The sequence below is a fragment of the Mycetomoellerius zeteki genome, unplaced genomic scaffold (genome assembly GCF_001594055.1).
Source record: "Mycetomoellerius zeteki isolate Tzet28-1 unplaced genomic scaffold, Tzet1.0 scaffold565, whole genome shotgun sequence".
NCBI lineage: Eukaryota > Metazoa > Arthropoda > Insecta > Hymenoptera > Formicidae > Mycetomoellerius > Mycetomoellerius zeteki.
This window is the reverse complement of record NW_017257572.1, coordinates 111,815-126,923: the sequence shown is the minus strand read 5'-3', so window position 1 is coordinate 126,923 and position 15,109 is coordinate 111,815. Positions and strand designations below refer to the sequence as shown.

Genomic DNA, 15,109 nt, shown 5'->3' with positions numbered 1-15,109 from the left:
ATTCCTGCCCATATTCGGCCCCCGCTCGCGTCGCCTTCTAACTCTTTCGGGATGTCGCGACCACCGAGACATGTCACTGTATATTTACATTCGCGCGATGCGCTTTCGGTTGTTAAACTACTAAGTTACGCGCGGATCTTTGCGCAAAATGCTGAAACACGAATACATTTGAACCAACATATAGCTCTGAATATGTCGGCTGTTCAAGATAGATCAGCAAAGTCAAAGGAGTTTAGGTCAATATTTTTCTTATTGCGATGGTATCTTGCCTAAAAAAAAAAAAAACATTCTCCACAGACGATAAAATTAAGCATTGTCTACTTACCTTGGATATCGCAGCTCCTAAACCAGCCTGACACGAACCCTGCCTGTGATAGCCCCAGTACCCTAAAACGGAAACAGACAATTATATCGTCCCATCCTTGATTGTTTCAAACAGAGACATCATATCTCGACAGTATAATTTGAATAAATTGTTTCCTATTGCGTAATCTGTACAAGATACATATATAAATCGTAGATAATTTTTAAATAATTGATTAAAGATCAAAAATTGAAACAGTGATATATAGCAGGTTTTTCCTGTTAAAAATTAATCCTCTGCCAGCAATGTAGAACTTCCTCGTGAGGATAGACTGATAAGAGCATTATAAATTATTTGTAATTTCATATGCCAAAGGCGAATTTTTTAAATTTGTCGATTATACTGTCAATATTCTACGAATTAAAGACATTTAACATATAAAATTAAAAATAATTTATAAAACTTTTGTAATTGGTGCTCGTATATTCATGTACCTACCCTAAAATATGTATATAAAGAAATAACACAATTATTATTTTATGATCTTAATTTTTTAATGATCATTCAATAAAATTTAATGCAACTGAACTTTTATGAGCGGTAGTATACAAACACGCGTTTTTTGTGAGTGCAGTGAACATTTGAGAAAGAATAGAAACATGATAAACAAATAATTTAAGAATTTAAAAATAATAAAAAGAAAGAACAAGATTTATGTACGTGTTTAATATGGATCTGTATCTTAATGTAAAACAAGATAATGAAAGTTAAAGTTCATTTTTATTTATATTTTTTAATTAAAAAAATATATTCAAACACTAAAAGATCCTGTAAACATATTAAACAGACGTGTGCGCGCCCGTTCTTGGAATTCCACGTACTTTAGCGACTAGGAAGTGGAGTGGCATCGCAGACCGGCTGCACGCACGAGCAAAAGTAGTGCGTACATACACGCGTCATTAATCCCAGATCGATCTTCCGCCGTGACGCCTTCACGATCCGTTTTCTCCGTTCGAACCGCCGTGACGAGTCGATAGTGCAAGCTGCACGTTTTACATCAGCAATCATGAACAGCGTGGTCTGGGAAATGGTCATCGAGTTCCTACGCTCGTTAACTAGATAACGCAACAGCACTTTTAGATAAGCACTTTTAGACGGACGGTAATAACAGCAGGTCGGAGGGATCGACGGCAATTCCACCGAAATTCTTTCGATTTGAGACGTAAAAAGGGCTCCGCGCGTTTTTGTTTTACTATTTATTTTACGCGTGTTAAAACAAAATCGATTAATTGCTGCATGATAACGCGAAGGACTTTACTAAAAGGAATTCCATGCTAGACGAAATCTAATGTAGCAACGTGTTACTTATAAGCGCAGAGTGTAACGCAAGTTCCTAAAATTAAAAGAAAAATGAATTTATCCTAATTAAACACTTTAAAAAGATTGGTTGTTTCTTAAAAACTGGATATAAATGACAGAAAATTATACCGAATAATACAATTGAGTCATTTCAATGGAAATACAATTATCAAAGCAAAGATAAATGATATTCAAGCCTCTTTGTGATTATTCTCTTGGAGATAAAATCTTATTATAACAATATCCATATGTTCGTAACTAATCGCTCTCACTAATTGAAGATCATATCTATTGTAATATCTCTATCTATTTATTGTAATATCGCTAATTGAAAATCGTATCTATTGTAATATCAGCATATGTAATAAATGACAAGAATCAAAAGATAATGGATCAATCTCATCGACATAATTACGATATTATTACAATTGATTGTTGTCATTATTATTAATGAGGATAATCATCGCTAACTCGAAGATAAATCTAGGCAATTAACGCGAGGACATAAATCTGTGGACATCTCGAGCTAACGAGGAACAGTGTTATGCGAAAACTACGAATCATCTGGGGGACCACTGAAAAGGATTATTTAACTCCTGAGGAAACTGTATTTAATTTACACAGGTATTTAATCTACAGGTAATTAATCTACATTAATATGTATCTTAATTAGCTTTGTCCATTTTTACAGCCAGCTCGACACTTCGCAAAGCGAATAGATGCAAGGAATTTGCGAGTGCCGGCTGTTAACGCGTCGGTCAGTTCCGTAATTAGTTGCCGATGCTAACTACAAGTAGAAAATTATCGGGCCAGAACTGACTGACAGCTAGGGTCAGTGCTATTCAGACTCGGCTGCTGCGGCGGAACGCAGCACGTCCGCAAGAAAATGCGTGCGTGCGTATGTATGTGTGCGAATATCCGGTGGCTCGACCCGCAGAATCCGACCTTCTTCTACATATGTACACGTACGGATGTACGTTATGAGTGCAGCAGCAGCAGCAGCCGAGGCTCTTGACAGTCGATCGGTCACTTTAGACGAGCTGTCAGTCACGCAATTACATAAATCCGGTTGCGGTCGTCTTCGTCGTCGCCGTCGTTGCCGACAACAAAAAAGTAGATATAAAGCGAGCGATCGGCGCCACTCCTCGAACATCGGTGACACGCATGTTGCTTCCAAAACAGTGGCAGAGCTCAACTTACAAGTCGATGAAAGTTTTAAATTATCGACTGTCAAAAAGGATAAAGGTCTCGCAAGAATAATAATTTCATTTAAAGAGATATCTGCAATCTTAATTAACCCTTTCGATTAGGTAATCTATTTTCTGACAGAAATTACCGATACGAATAGAACTTGCATATTTCGTTAAATTAGGATGCTCGTACTGGGTTACTTCTTATACATGACGATGCTAATTGGATCGTTGAAAGTGATTATCGGCGAATCGCAATAATAGTATCATCCGTGAAATAACAACGAATGTACGTCCGACCGCGATATCGTCAGTGGTCGATCTATTTATAATCCGTCTCGTCCTCGAGCTTTGCAAGGGTGCTATTCTCGTCAGTAAGAGGCCATTCTGCTCTCAAACTCGAGTCGACATCGAATACAAGAAGAGAGAAAGAGAAAAAATTTTTTCCCATGTAACAAGGAAATATTTTTTTTCTCTGATATCGAAAAGCCGCAGAATGTGTCACGGAATAATCCCAAATGTATAAGACGAGTATCTTTTTTATGTGCGTTCGCTTTAGACGTAATAGCCAGACACTAATTTAATAAGCGGAATTTTAAACCGAAAATGATTTTGGCCGAGAATGATTTTGACGATGAAGCGCCTAATAAAGAAATCGGAGTGTTACAGGAGACGAGCCCAAGTTGTATGACTGACCCTTAATCGAGTTACGAGGAATGAATGGAGCTACTGTAATTCTTGTTGAACACACGTGCGTGTGTGCATGCGTCGTCGGTGCATGATTATGTATCTGCAATATGCAATATTATCGGGTCATTTCTTTTATTCAGAAATGGGACGACATCGCGATCGTAATGAAAATATGTATTCTTATTCATTTCTACTATTTTTTAATTAAAGTTTACAACGTCAATTAAAAAATTAGATTTTATCAATTAAGATTAATTTCTTCCGATTAAGGAACTAGAATTTTTCACTTCTTTCGATTAACCTTATTTCACATAAATGTTCGATATAATTTCTCACATTTTATAATACAAATTTTACACAATTAAATATTGCGTGATATTGAAAATTTCTATAGATAATTCAAGGGAAAATCTTTCTCTTAAAAAATCGAATGACTCATTCTTCCTTCTAATACGAGATGAGGCACATTCAATATATACCCTAGTGGAAATCTCCTCATAGATAGTTCCAAAAATGCCCATGATCCATGAGTATATGTCCATTTAGAAGGGTAAATCTAAAATGGATATATACCCGTTCCAAATCTTCCCATCATAAGGAGATTTCCACTAGGGTAATTACATATCTAAAAAAATATTTTAATGAAACTGCAATAGTGAGAGAGAAGGAATATGCTGTCGCTTGTTAGAGATCGGTAGCTTGATCGCAATTCAAGTAGGATTAAGTGCTAATTGGTCTCGTTAGAACGGTGCCGAGTTAGCGCCTTGATCCGAGAGGCGCCTTCCAATTATTATTTTCTTTTTTTCCGATGCTTCCCAACCACTCGAGCGAGTGGGCGCCTTTCATCGAGGAATGCACTTACTGTAATTCTCCATTGCTATCTTCCTTTTGTTAATTGCACATGTGAAAAATGTTTTCCTCATCCCGACTTGTTCTTTTTATTTCGAGACTATTAAATGTAGCAATAAGGTAAAATATATTTTTTATTAGACAATAAGATAATTACGAGGAGTAGCCCCCCCCCAATAAGAAAGCAACCGCAACTAACGTTACAAAATGAGTTATAAAACGTGAATTTTACTTTATAGAACATTTGCTTTTAATGAATATTATGGTATAACAGAAAATATGGATTTAAAATTACATTTCGTTCATCGGTTAGACAGAAGTCAAGCTCCAAAACAGAATCAAACCGTCGTTTTATAAAATGTAAGCAGAACATGAATAATGCGACACTCGACCTAATTTCCATGCAATTGCATTTCGCGAAAATTATCCAAGATACCAGTTTACAATCGCGATCGCGTAATCATTCTCCTTAACTTGTCGGAATTGTCAGTATCATGTAAAAAATAGAGAATAAGAAAAGTTTAAGTATATTTGCGTTTTATAAATTTTTTTTATCTTTAAGATTTTTTATATTTTCAAAGTGCAATAACTTTTATATTTTTAAAAGAATTATTTCATTATTGAAACAATTCTTTCATGTATACATTCTTCACTATATGTACATAGTCGTACTACAAATTTTGTTACTAGAACAAATGTCTTAAATAAAATAAATGTTTTTCTTGAAAATAGAATTTATGGAACACGATTATGTAATATTTAATATATCTTTCTAAAAAATAAAAAAACTGTTTATTGTGAAAACTTTTTCATCACTTGTGAGTGATCTATTACGGCGATCTCATGAAGAAAATTACAGATGAAAGTTACCGATAGTCCCACTGTCGCCTCTGCTTGTCCAGTGAGCAACCATATGGTCAGACAAACAGACAGTAAAACGATGCGATGGACGTTTGATTCCAGAAAAGGCGATTATGAGTGACTTGATGTGACTTTGACGAGCATTAAAGCAACGTCGACGTTATAAACTCCGGGTGAGATCTAACGCCTCGCTAAAAAGGTTCTACGATTCTCGAGAAAAGCGGCACCAAGCGGTTCACTCGTCTCGACTTCTACAAATTGTTTAATTGCGCGATCATTGCGGAATTTCTGGACGATGAGCTCACATCATTGTTGCCGTCGTCATCGAGGCTGCGGGTTCGCTTCCGTACTTTTATGTTCCGCGAAGATTTTGCTTCGGCAAATTCTAGTAATATTTATTTGGAAAGTCGCTAGAATACGCAGTTAACGTCACCTTTATAAGAAGGTTCTTTTTTTGTATTTCTTACAAGGGCTTATAAATCTATTTTTATATAATCTTATATTTTGTCATATAATATAGAAATTATATTAGCCTTAGAATACTATCGATATTGAGTGATACTGCAATATTGCTATCGATATGTAAATTTTACGTATAAAGAAATAGGCCACTCTCTTAATTAACGTTATACCAAATTTTCATACATTTTCATACACTTTTAATGATAAAATATTTATAATTTGGGCCTTTATAAACACAAATAACTTGAGGCATTATGAACAGAATAATGCGATAAATCAATTAGTGTAAAGAAAACACATAATCATCCACCTAGAAAAAAACATGACCAAAATACATCCCCTTCGATACGTTTCTCTTTCATCTAAAACATTTTTTCGTATCTTATGTATTTTTTAATTTGCCTATGGCAATTAAAATGGGATACTCTGTATAACGGACTGAATTTTTAAAAGCTTATTCCCGCTTATCCTAGCTTTTAGCATGGCAGATTAGATTTCCTTATGATCATTAAAGACATAGCTTAATGAGTAAAATTAAATGAGTTAAATAAATCAATATTAAACTGATATTTAATAAATAGAACAAAAAGTAAAATTAAGATTTATTGACAAAATTTTCTAAAAAAGTTATATTAATATTTGTGAATTGTTAAAAGCAATATCAAATTTTGTTACTAACAATTCATTACTCAATTATTTACTTATTATTTCAAGATTATAATTATATCCTTTGATTTAATTATTCAATTTTAATTTGCGTTTAATTCAATATGAAGAATGAATATTTGAGTCTTCCTCCGAACGACCGGAAGTGCGTCAGTTCGCGCGTCATAAAGCACACAATAGTGAGGGAGTTGCCGAAATGTTCGCTCGCGCGTGAGGAAGCGCGCGACTTTAATTGCAGGAAAGTGCGATTCTAATAAAAACACGCGTCATGTTATTTGCGTCCCAATAAACAAAACCCGTCTGTATTAGCGTAAACTACGCTAATGCAGACTACATGATTTTGGATGCATGAAGATTATTATAAGATTTCCACACACACACACACACACACATATAGAAAATTTTCTGGAATTTAATTGAATTGAATTGGCGGATTCAGTTTGATTTTCGTAAAAAATCATAAAAAATCTACAGAATCTATAAGTTTAATGTGACAAAAATTTCAGAAAAATAATAGATAATTTGGTATACAACGAGGTGTAAAGGAAAATCGATCGATATCTAATTAAATAAGAGAATTCCTATTTTTTAATCGTAGATCTTAATGCTTATATTTCTCTCTCTCTCTCTCTCTCTCTCTCTCTCTCTCTCTCTGTGTGTGAATTTATATACATATCTGATTACCGCATGCCGAAATCTTTCTCGGTTTTGAAATGCAATCACAAACAAAACCAGAATTGCAATATCACACATTAAATTGACAAGCAATTTAATAATAATTTTTGATGCTAATAAACATAAAAAAATTATTAAATTATTCAATCGATATAATTTTTGAAAATAATGTGAATGATTTACAGATTGCATTCTATTTGTATCTGTTAATATTTATTACACCCAACGATGTTTTTGTCTGCATATTGATAACCACGAGATAAAAATTAAATATGACATTTTTCAAAGAATGTTATCAGAAAATACCAGAGTAATATTATCACGAAAAACAAAAACAACGAAATCCATAAACTTAAAAGCTGGAAGATGAATTCGAAATATATAAATTTAAAATAAAATAAAAAAGTAATTTTTCAATTTAGTTCGCGATTGTTCTACAAATTCACGAGAAATTCTAAATGATCATCGCAAATTCTAAAATATCTTAGAAATTAAAAAAAATCATATTCATTTACTTATTTTCTATTTCTACCACAAAAATAGTATCTAACTGAGAAAAATGTCTGATTGAAAATGAACAAATAAAGAAGGTTCTGATTGTATCAACCAGAATTCTGATTATCTCAAATAGAATTCTAGTAGATTTAACTAAAAAATTCAGATTCGTCTAGACATTTTTCTCAGTGTAATATAAATTTTTATATTATATAACATCTAAAATTGCGCTAAGATTGCTTGTGATTAAAGTAGACCGAGACGAATTGGATCACAGGATGAATCGGATCAATATGTAAATTTTGAGACAGTTAGTTGATACTCCCCAAAAAAGCTCTTTAAAAAAGAAAAAATATACGACAAGAGGTTTTTTTAGGGATTTTTTACTGCTTTCTGTAAATTTTTGAAAACAACTTCGTCGACGCCCGGCGTCGTCCGGCATCGTCCTGCGTCGCCCAGAGTCACTTGATTTGTCGTTAATTTGATTACTTCTTTGTTTCAAAAATAACTTGTTTGAAACAAAAAAATAATAAAATTAACGACAAATGTCGACTAACTGACTCAAAATTTACATTGATTTAATTCATCCTGTAATTCGATTTATCACGGTGTACATTCTTGAGGGATACGCTATTCTTTGCTCGCTGATGTAAATACTCAAGTCATCATTAATTATTGGTTTGAAATGATCGGAGTCGGGCGAGGCGGTGCCGAAAATCGATATGTCCTTTGTCATTAAGACACAGTGCAAACCTACAACGTCGGCAGGAAGTATCCTGTTACGTGACGTATTTACGATCGCTATGCTTTGAGAACGCAACCTTATGTTGGCTGCGAGCCTTGTCGCGTTGCAGGGGAAATCCGTTGTCGTGAGATCTTCGGCGAAAAGAACAAGAGGAACTACCCTCTTGCACTTCGAGGACGCGTCCGGCTCTGTCTTGCGCCTTCAAGAGTGCATGTTTCACAAATGTTTATAGCACTCACGTCGCAAACGTAGTTTCAGGCGTACAAAAATCTCGAAAGATATTTTCCTTTTTTTCCGCTCTTTCTCGTAAACCGAGCTATATCCGGACGACGATGCCGACGCGCGTACTATAAATCGTACCACTCTTGAGGGAAAGTTCGATACCAGCAACGGAGAGAATGGTGAGAGTGGAAATTAAACATTCGATCGTGCGTCGTTCTGTTATTTTACCGCGAGGCAAAGCTTTCGTCAAGAACAGAAATCTTCAGAGAAGATTCTGTTACAGGATTTTTAATGTGTTAAGAGTATATGGAGTAAAATCCTGCTCCTGATTTTATTTCATTCAACAAACCATGTTTTAACGAACTTTAATCTAGAATTCAGATATTATAATTTGACTTTGATTAAAGAGCATATGATTGCGACTAGTCCAGTATATAATTCTTCTCAAAATTATTAATAAAATATCAATAAAATATCTTAATAAAATTATCAAGGATGTTAAAATTCGAAAGGGTTTTAACTTACTCGTACGACAAGGCGAATATTCCTGCGACTCGTTGAAGTTATTAGAGGCGACCCAGCATGTGCCTACTGGTTCTCTCCTATTGCCCACTGTAGATTCCTTATTCCATCTATTATCATCATACTTTGGCTGTGACACCGAGAACCAGATGTACCTGGGCGCACATGCCTGCGAACATAAAACAGAGATTGCGTCGCTATTAACGATTCGAGCTCTCGACTGCCTTTATTATGGAGACGCGATCGTTTGTACTTTCTAACGATCGCTTCGATTGCAATTAAAACACGCGCGCGGTCGATTGCCGGTTCCGCCGGTCGTTAAAAGCGGTGTTGCGCACCGGGAAGAAAAGAGAACGCGCGTACGACGAACTTGAAACCGCATGTTGTGGTATGTTTATAGTCGCATCTATACGTAACGGCATCACCGTCGACAAATCGCACATTAAGACTCGATTCTCACCTCCCATTTAATGCTGAACTGTGTCGGTGGAAATACCGGTATAAATCGCTGAAGATAGATTTTTGTCATATACAACCGTTTCACAATTATCTCGGCGTGACCACAAGATTTTAGAATCTTCTCTTTGTAGAATCGTAAAAGAGGCTGCGATAAATTGGGTAGGTTTTACGTTAATTAGTTTCGCATACCTTTCCGTTTCTCACAATGAGGGAAATATGACTGTGTTGCTATTATGCCTAACGGCTCTAGGAATACAGACGTGTTTACTAACCGCGGAAGGCACATTGCGCAATTCGCACGGATCATTGCCGTATTTAGAGGTGCGCGAGCTTTCCGCGAGATACAGATGTATTCACGTACACGCAGCTCGTACACTTTGATTCCTTAGAAGTAAAAACTACTCCTTTCTGCTACATAATTTTCACTGCCGCTAAACATTATGCATTACCAAGCATTCGATTATATTGCAGGCCATTAATACTAAATTCATGCTTTAGGCATTCTTCCATAAATACGCTTTACATGAACAACCTGTAATTTGAATCCATTCCGGTAATGCACGAATGATCTTAGAATCTATTGCACACGTTCTATTTCCTCTATAGAAGGAATGTCCTTTCGGTTAAAAAACGCTAATCAACATTAAGACGTTGATTTTTGCAGAAAATTAATTAAGAAGAATTCTTGTTATTTTTACTGTAAATTCATAATTTAAATCAAAGTTTAAAAAATGTATATCTGTATAAGTACAATTAAAGATACAATTAAAAACAAACTCGACTCTTGATTATACTAAATATGTATGTGTCAAAGAAAGTTCTTTAAAGTTGCAACATAAAATAACTGATGGCTCAAGGTAAAAATAATTTTTCTTGATTCGATTTCTGGTGCCTACATCGTTGAAAGTAAACGAGTCATGTGAATGATTGTGAAAAATTGTTCGATAGAATTTCAAGCAAGATCTTATCGCTCACGATGTCTCCTTTTGGACAGACCAGTCCGAAGGACGGTTGCAGAAATTATTTTGTTAGACAGCCCGATCCGGCCGCGAGTTCTCTCACGCACAAAGATCGTCGCATTACGTCAATCTGTACTTGGCCAACCAACCAGAAGCAGCTGATGGCCTTAATAACGCGACGTAACGTGCAAGCGAATAACGGCGATATTTATGCCCGATGCCTCAGGTCTACGTCGTAAATCTCTCGTCGAAATACGCGCAATCTGCCCCGACAACTTATCGCGAAGCACATTGCACATTTCAGCGCGGTTAATCTGTTGAAATCACGGGGCAACTGGCGGTTGCATTCTTCGAGTGCTACCGGGTGTAGCTTCATTAAGAAAATAAAGAACCGCATTGTACCACTTGCTAATACTTTAAACGTTTCTGAAGGCTACCAATAGACACAACATACGAAGTTGTGTAACATAGTCCTTTTTATCATTGTGAGACATTCTACAATAGAATGTCAAGAAAACGTCACTATCTTTTCATATTTTTACATTGTGTAGTATAATAAAGATAATAAAATTTCATCTCGTCTGAAGATTGTCTCAAGACGTTGTGTGGCAGAAATAGCACGTTAGTTTCTCGCGCGATTGTATAATTTGTCGCTGGCCAACATTTTAACCATTTTTCAAGGCCGCCTGTGTAAATAAGCTTTAACAAGATGCACGCTGATTCCGCATGCACAAAGATCGCGTGAACGAAGCCGAGCTCTTTAGCAGAGCGAGATTATACTGGCGTAATGTGTTCACACGAAGCTATGCACTCACGCAATCATGCATTATTAATTACGAGCCAATTAAGGCACGTTACAATGGTACGTCATTATATCCCTCTAGGAAGGGTTGCGTAACCGTGACCCAACCTTAATCGACCTTTCGAATAATTACAAAAGGACTCTTCTCTGTCTTGATTAAGTCGTTACCCAGCGAAAATATAATCAGACTGATGATGGATCTGAGGTTCTCGAGTTTATCGAAAAGAGACGTCCTTAATGACGATCCGTTTTGTTTCAAGCGGACTAATTAGACGAAATCAGGGACGTAACTGTACTTAAACGACGCGTCATTATCGTACCTCAAATTCATGGACGAGGTCCACTTCGTGAGGAGATACCCAAACTGATTGTTCCACGAAAGTTTTTGTTCGCGTCAGCAGAACACGGCTTTTGAAACGATGCCGGCGTACCGATTGAATGTAATGATCGTCACGCTGCCCGCCTATCGACGATCGTCAAAGAGGAAAGACGAAGGACACGAGAAAAAGAAGATGACGACGCGCCGAAGTGCCGCAATTTATCCATTGCGCCAGTTTAGCTCAATCGCTCGAGTTCGTTTTAGTACGCGCGATCTACCCGTTTGTTAACGCCGAAATCGTTCATCGCCAGTTCCCCGATACAGGTCTCTGATAAGTCTGATTTGCCGACAAAGTTAATGTATTATTTCGTACATGGTATACTTTAAGAAATTTGCACAAAACAGAAACAAGAGGCAACAAAATAAAAATTTTTTTTATAAATCTTTCTGTTACTTCATTTTAATTAAATATTAATCAAATTTTTTTCAATCTGTTTAATGTATTGAAAAAGGTTTTCCTTTTTCTCTCTTTTTTTTTTACTTTAATTTATGCATTGTATGTTCACATTAAACAATATAATTATTCTCTGTGTGTTAGGAAATATATATATATACTGTAATTTTATTTAGTGTGAAAATAAAAATTATTTTGTCAGCATAAGAAACGCCAACACAAATTCTGCCTTCGATATTCAATCCATCCAATAATGCCAATAAGAACATATGCCATTAAGAATCCTATAATGTTACGAACGTAGGAAAGGAATCCTTTATACATGTGTACAATTAAAAATTAGGAATAAATAAATTGCTGGAAAAATAATTCAGGGTGGAACGAAGCGTCAATCTATAGCTTCGAGAATGCATTTCGATAACGCATGCTTCGCAATAAATGTAAATAATTCGCGGTTCATTAGAGAGGACGGAAGAATCTAAATGCCTCTAGCGATACGCCACTAAAGACGAGTCTTTGATTGGTAGAACAGCACGACCTCATGGTTTTGCGCAACCAAATTGCCGTGGACAAACACTGCTAATAGCCGGAAATTTTAGTTCCGTGAAACCCGACTGTGTATTTAGGGCAACGATTCAATACATAACCGCGAGAAATTAGAAAAGACTATTTTTATTACGAAGTACGCAATACATGTTCAAAATTTGTAAAAGGGATAAAAGAAACAACCAAAATATTCCTCCGATACCCATTTTTTTTCTAATACTTTCTACAGTAAAATTGAATCATTTTACACAAGATATTTTGTAAAAATTAAATAACGATATAAATAATTTCGTAACAGAAAAATCTATAACATTTAATTTTTACGTTGTCGTTCTAAGATATAGCGTAACGATGCATGACGAAGATTACAAAGAAATTCTGCAAATAATTAAACATCGACAATATAATAATCGTGCATCAGATAATGAAGCTACACGATGATGATTCGAACGAACCTACGTGGCAAAATTTCGAAGGTGTGGCCGGTTCGCGATTTGCGCTTCATTAAAGAGCGCGAAAGAATTTAAAGGGAAGTAACGACGTGTGGTGTATACATGTGTACGGGATGCTTTCGAATAAGCGTTTCGTGCGGCAGGAAGCTCACGGCAATGAAATTGCCCCGACGAAAGTAACGTGCGTCTAATTGTAAGAGAACGGGAGGAAGGGAATAATAATATCCGTCTGCCGCGCGCGCGTTCCGCCTCGTCTCATTCGCTTTTTTTCTCCGATTGCACGCGTACGATCTACTCTTCATTAAAAAGGACCACTTGAGCTTAAAGATGGTTAATGACACGGTACCTTTAATGTCTTCACTCGACCGCTCTTCCCCGTCTTTCATCGACTGTAACGCGCGAGAACTGTAGGACTTTTTCCCTGTCGGCCCTTGTACGAAATGCCCTTAAACAGACCGTTAAAGTCAACGAACTCCTTTCTGCCTGATCCTCTCTTCACCAGCGCAAAAGCCTACGAAATATTTAGGAAACACAAGAACGTCTGGAAGATTAAAAGTTCTCTTACAGACGTTTTCCAGACGTTTGCGCTGTCTCCCTCAAATCCTTCTTACTGAAAATCCTATATTGGTGTTTTCGGATTTATCTCTTGACATCGACCGAGCTTCATTTCCGTTACAGGGCAAGTGCATTACGGATACAATGCCCATAAAATGGCGAGACGTTATTGTAATCTACAACACCGTTTCGCTTGGCCAAGCAAGATCTTTCCGTACTCGATGCACTTATCAGAGCGCACTTTAGAATTATGGCGGCAACGGTTGCCTGAATGCACACGTGCGTTACACGTTTTGAACAATAAAGGTCAAACGTAATAAAGAATAAGACGACCGTGTAGGACTGGATGTCTTTGAATCGTAAAGTTTTAGAAATGTAAAGGCCACATTAGCAGATTCAACCTTGGGACAAGCAGGCACCAATCTATTTTCAACTCGACTAACATAAACAACGGTTTTCTCCATTTCCTGAAGAAGACGCAATGACCTGTTTCAGCCAGATGTGAAAATCTCTTGGAGATTTCTGAATCATTGCTCGTCAGATTTCGCTGTGCAATCTCGATATGTTCGTTTTTTATAAGAGAAAATCGCAAGTGTGCCGCCAGAAACATTAAAAATTTAGAATACTTTTGATAACTAAATATAGTACACATATTTCATAAGAAACACTTGCATAATATGGCGAAGAAGCTTTGTCTGCTGATTGATCACATGAAAAGAATCAATCATCGTGATCTATTCGTAAATTATAAGACTTTTTTATGCAAGAACTGATACGCGTCGCTAAGCTTTATCTGCGGTCAATCGATAAATCTGAAGAAGAAAAAAGGGTTTGACGGGTATCGTTTCGACGGGGCGCATCGCGCGCGCGACGGAAGCGAAAGTTATTTTGAGGGCTTGAACGAGGTCATCTCGGGTCGAATACACGCAACGTTCACTCGAATAGATCGAACGGCTAATTTTCAACTGGTTGACAGTCGATTTAAAAAATTCATCATATTCATATTCATATTCTGTGAATCGTAGCGAATAATTCCTCGTCGGCTCTTTCGATTACACTCGGCGGCTACAAGAATAAGCTGCAATATTTTTATTTGATTTGATGAAGCGTTTTACATTTACTGAGGTTTTTTTTAGATATTTCGTTATTATATGCAAAATTCGTCATTATATCCTCATTATATGCAAAATGTACATTAAAAAAAGATGAATATTTTGCAAAATTACTCTTAAAAGACATATTTGAAATTCTAGCAATACGTTATTCCGTGTTTATACAAATGATGGAGTCATGCTCTCACAGTTCCCGACCTATGACTTTTGTTAGTTTGTCGTTAACGCGACGTACACTTACATATTTCTCTCGTTCGAATTGCAGAAGGAACATAAATGGCTACCGGGAAGATATACCCGGAACTTGACGAACGGTAAAACACCATGGAAAGTGGCACGTAAAAACGAAACAACGTGCAAAAGCCGATTTTATTTGGGCGAAATGGCTTGGTAATGGCCAGTCGTAAAACT

The 15,109-nt window shown here is 36.3% G+C and overlaps 1 protein-coding gene across 3 annotated transcripts in view; it reads right to left on the bottom strand.

Moving 5' to 3' along the window:
• Window positions 1–15,109, bottom strand: part of if (integrin subunit alpha inflated) — a 68,422-nt gene that overhangs the window by 17,574 nt on the left and 35,739 nt on the right. For all 3 annotated transcript variants that reach the window (XM_018456320.1, XM_018456321.1, XM_018456322.1), the window contains exons 4-5: window positions 9,044–9,209; window positions 326–387 (exon numbers count right to left, since the gene is read on the bottom strand). In XM_018456320.1, the coding sequence (XP_018311822.1) occupies window positions 326–387; window positions 9,044–9,209 (228 nt within the window). The remainder of the gene's footprint in view (window positions 1–325; window positions 388–9,043; window positions 9,210–15,109) is intronic.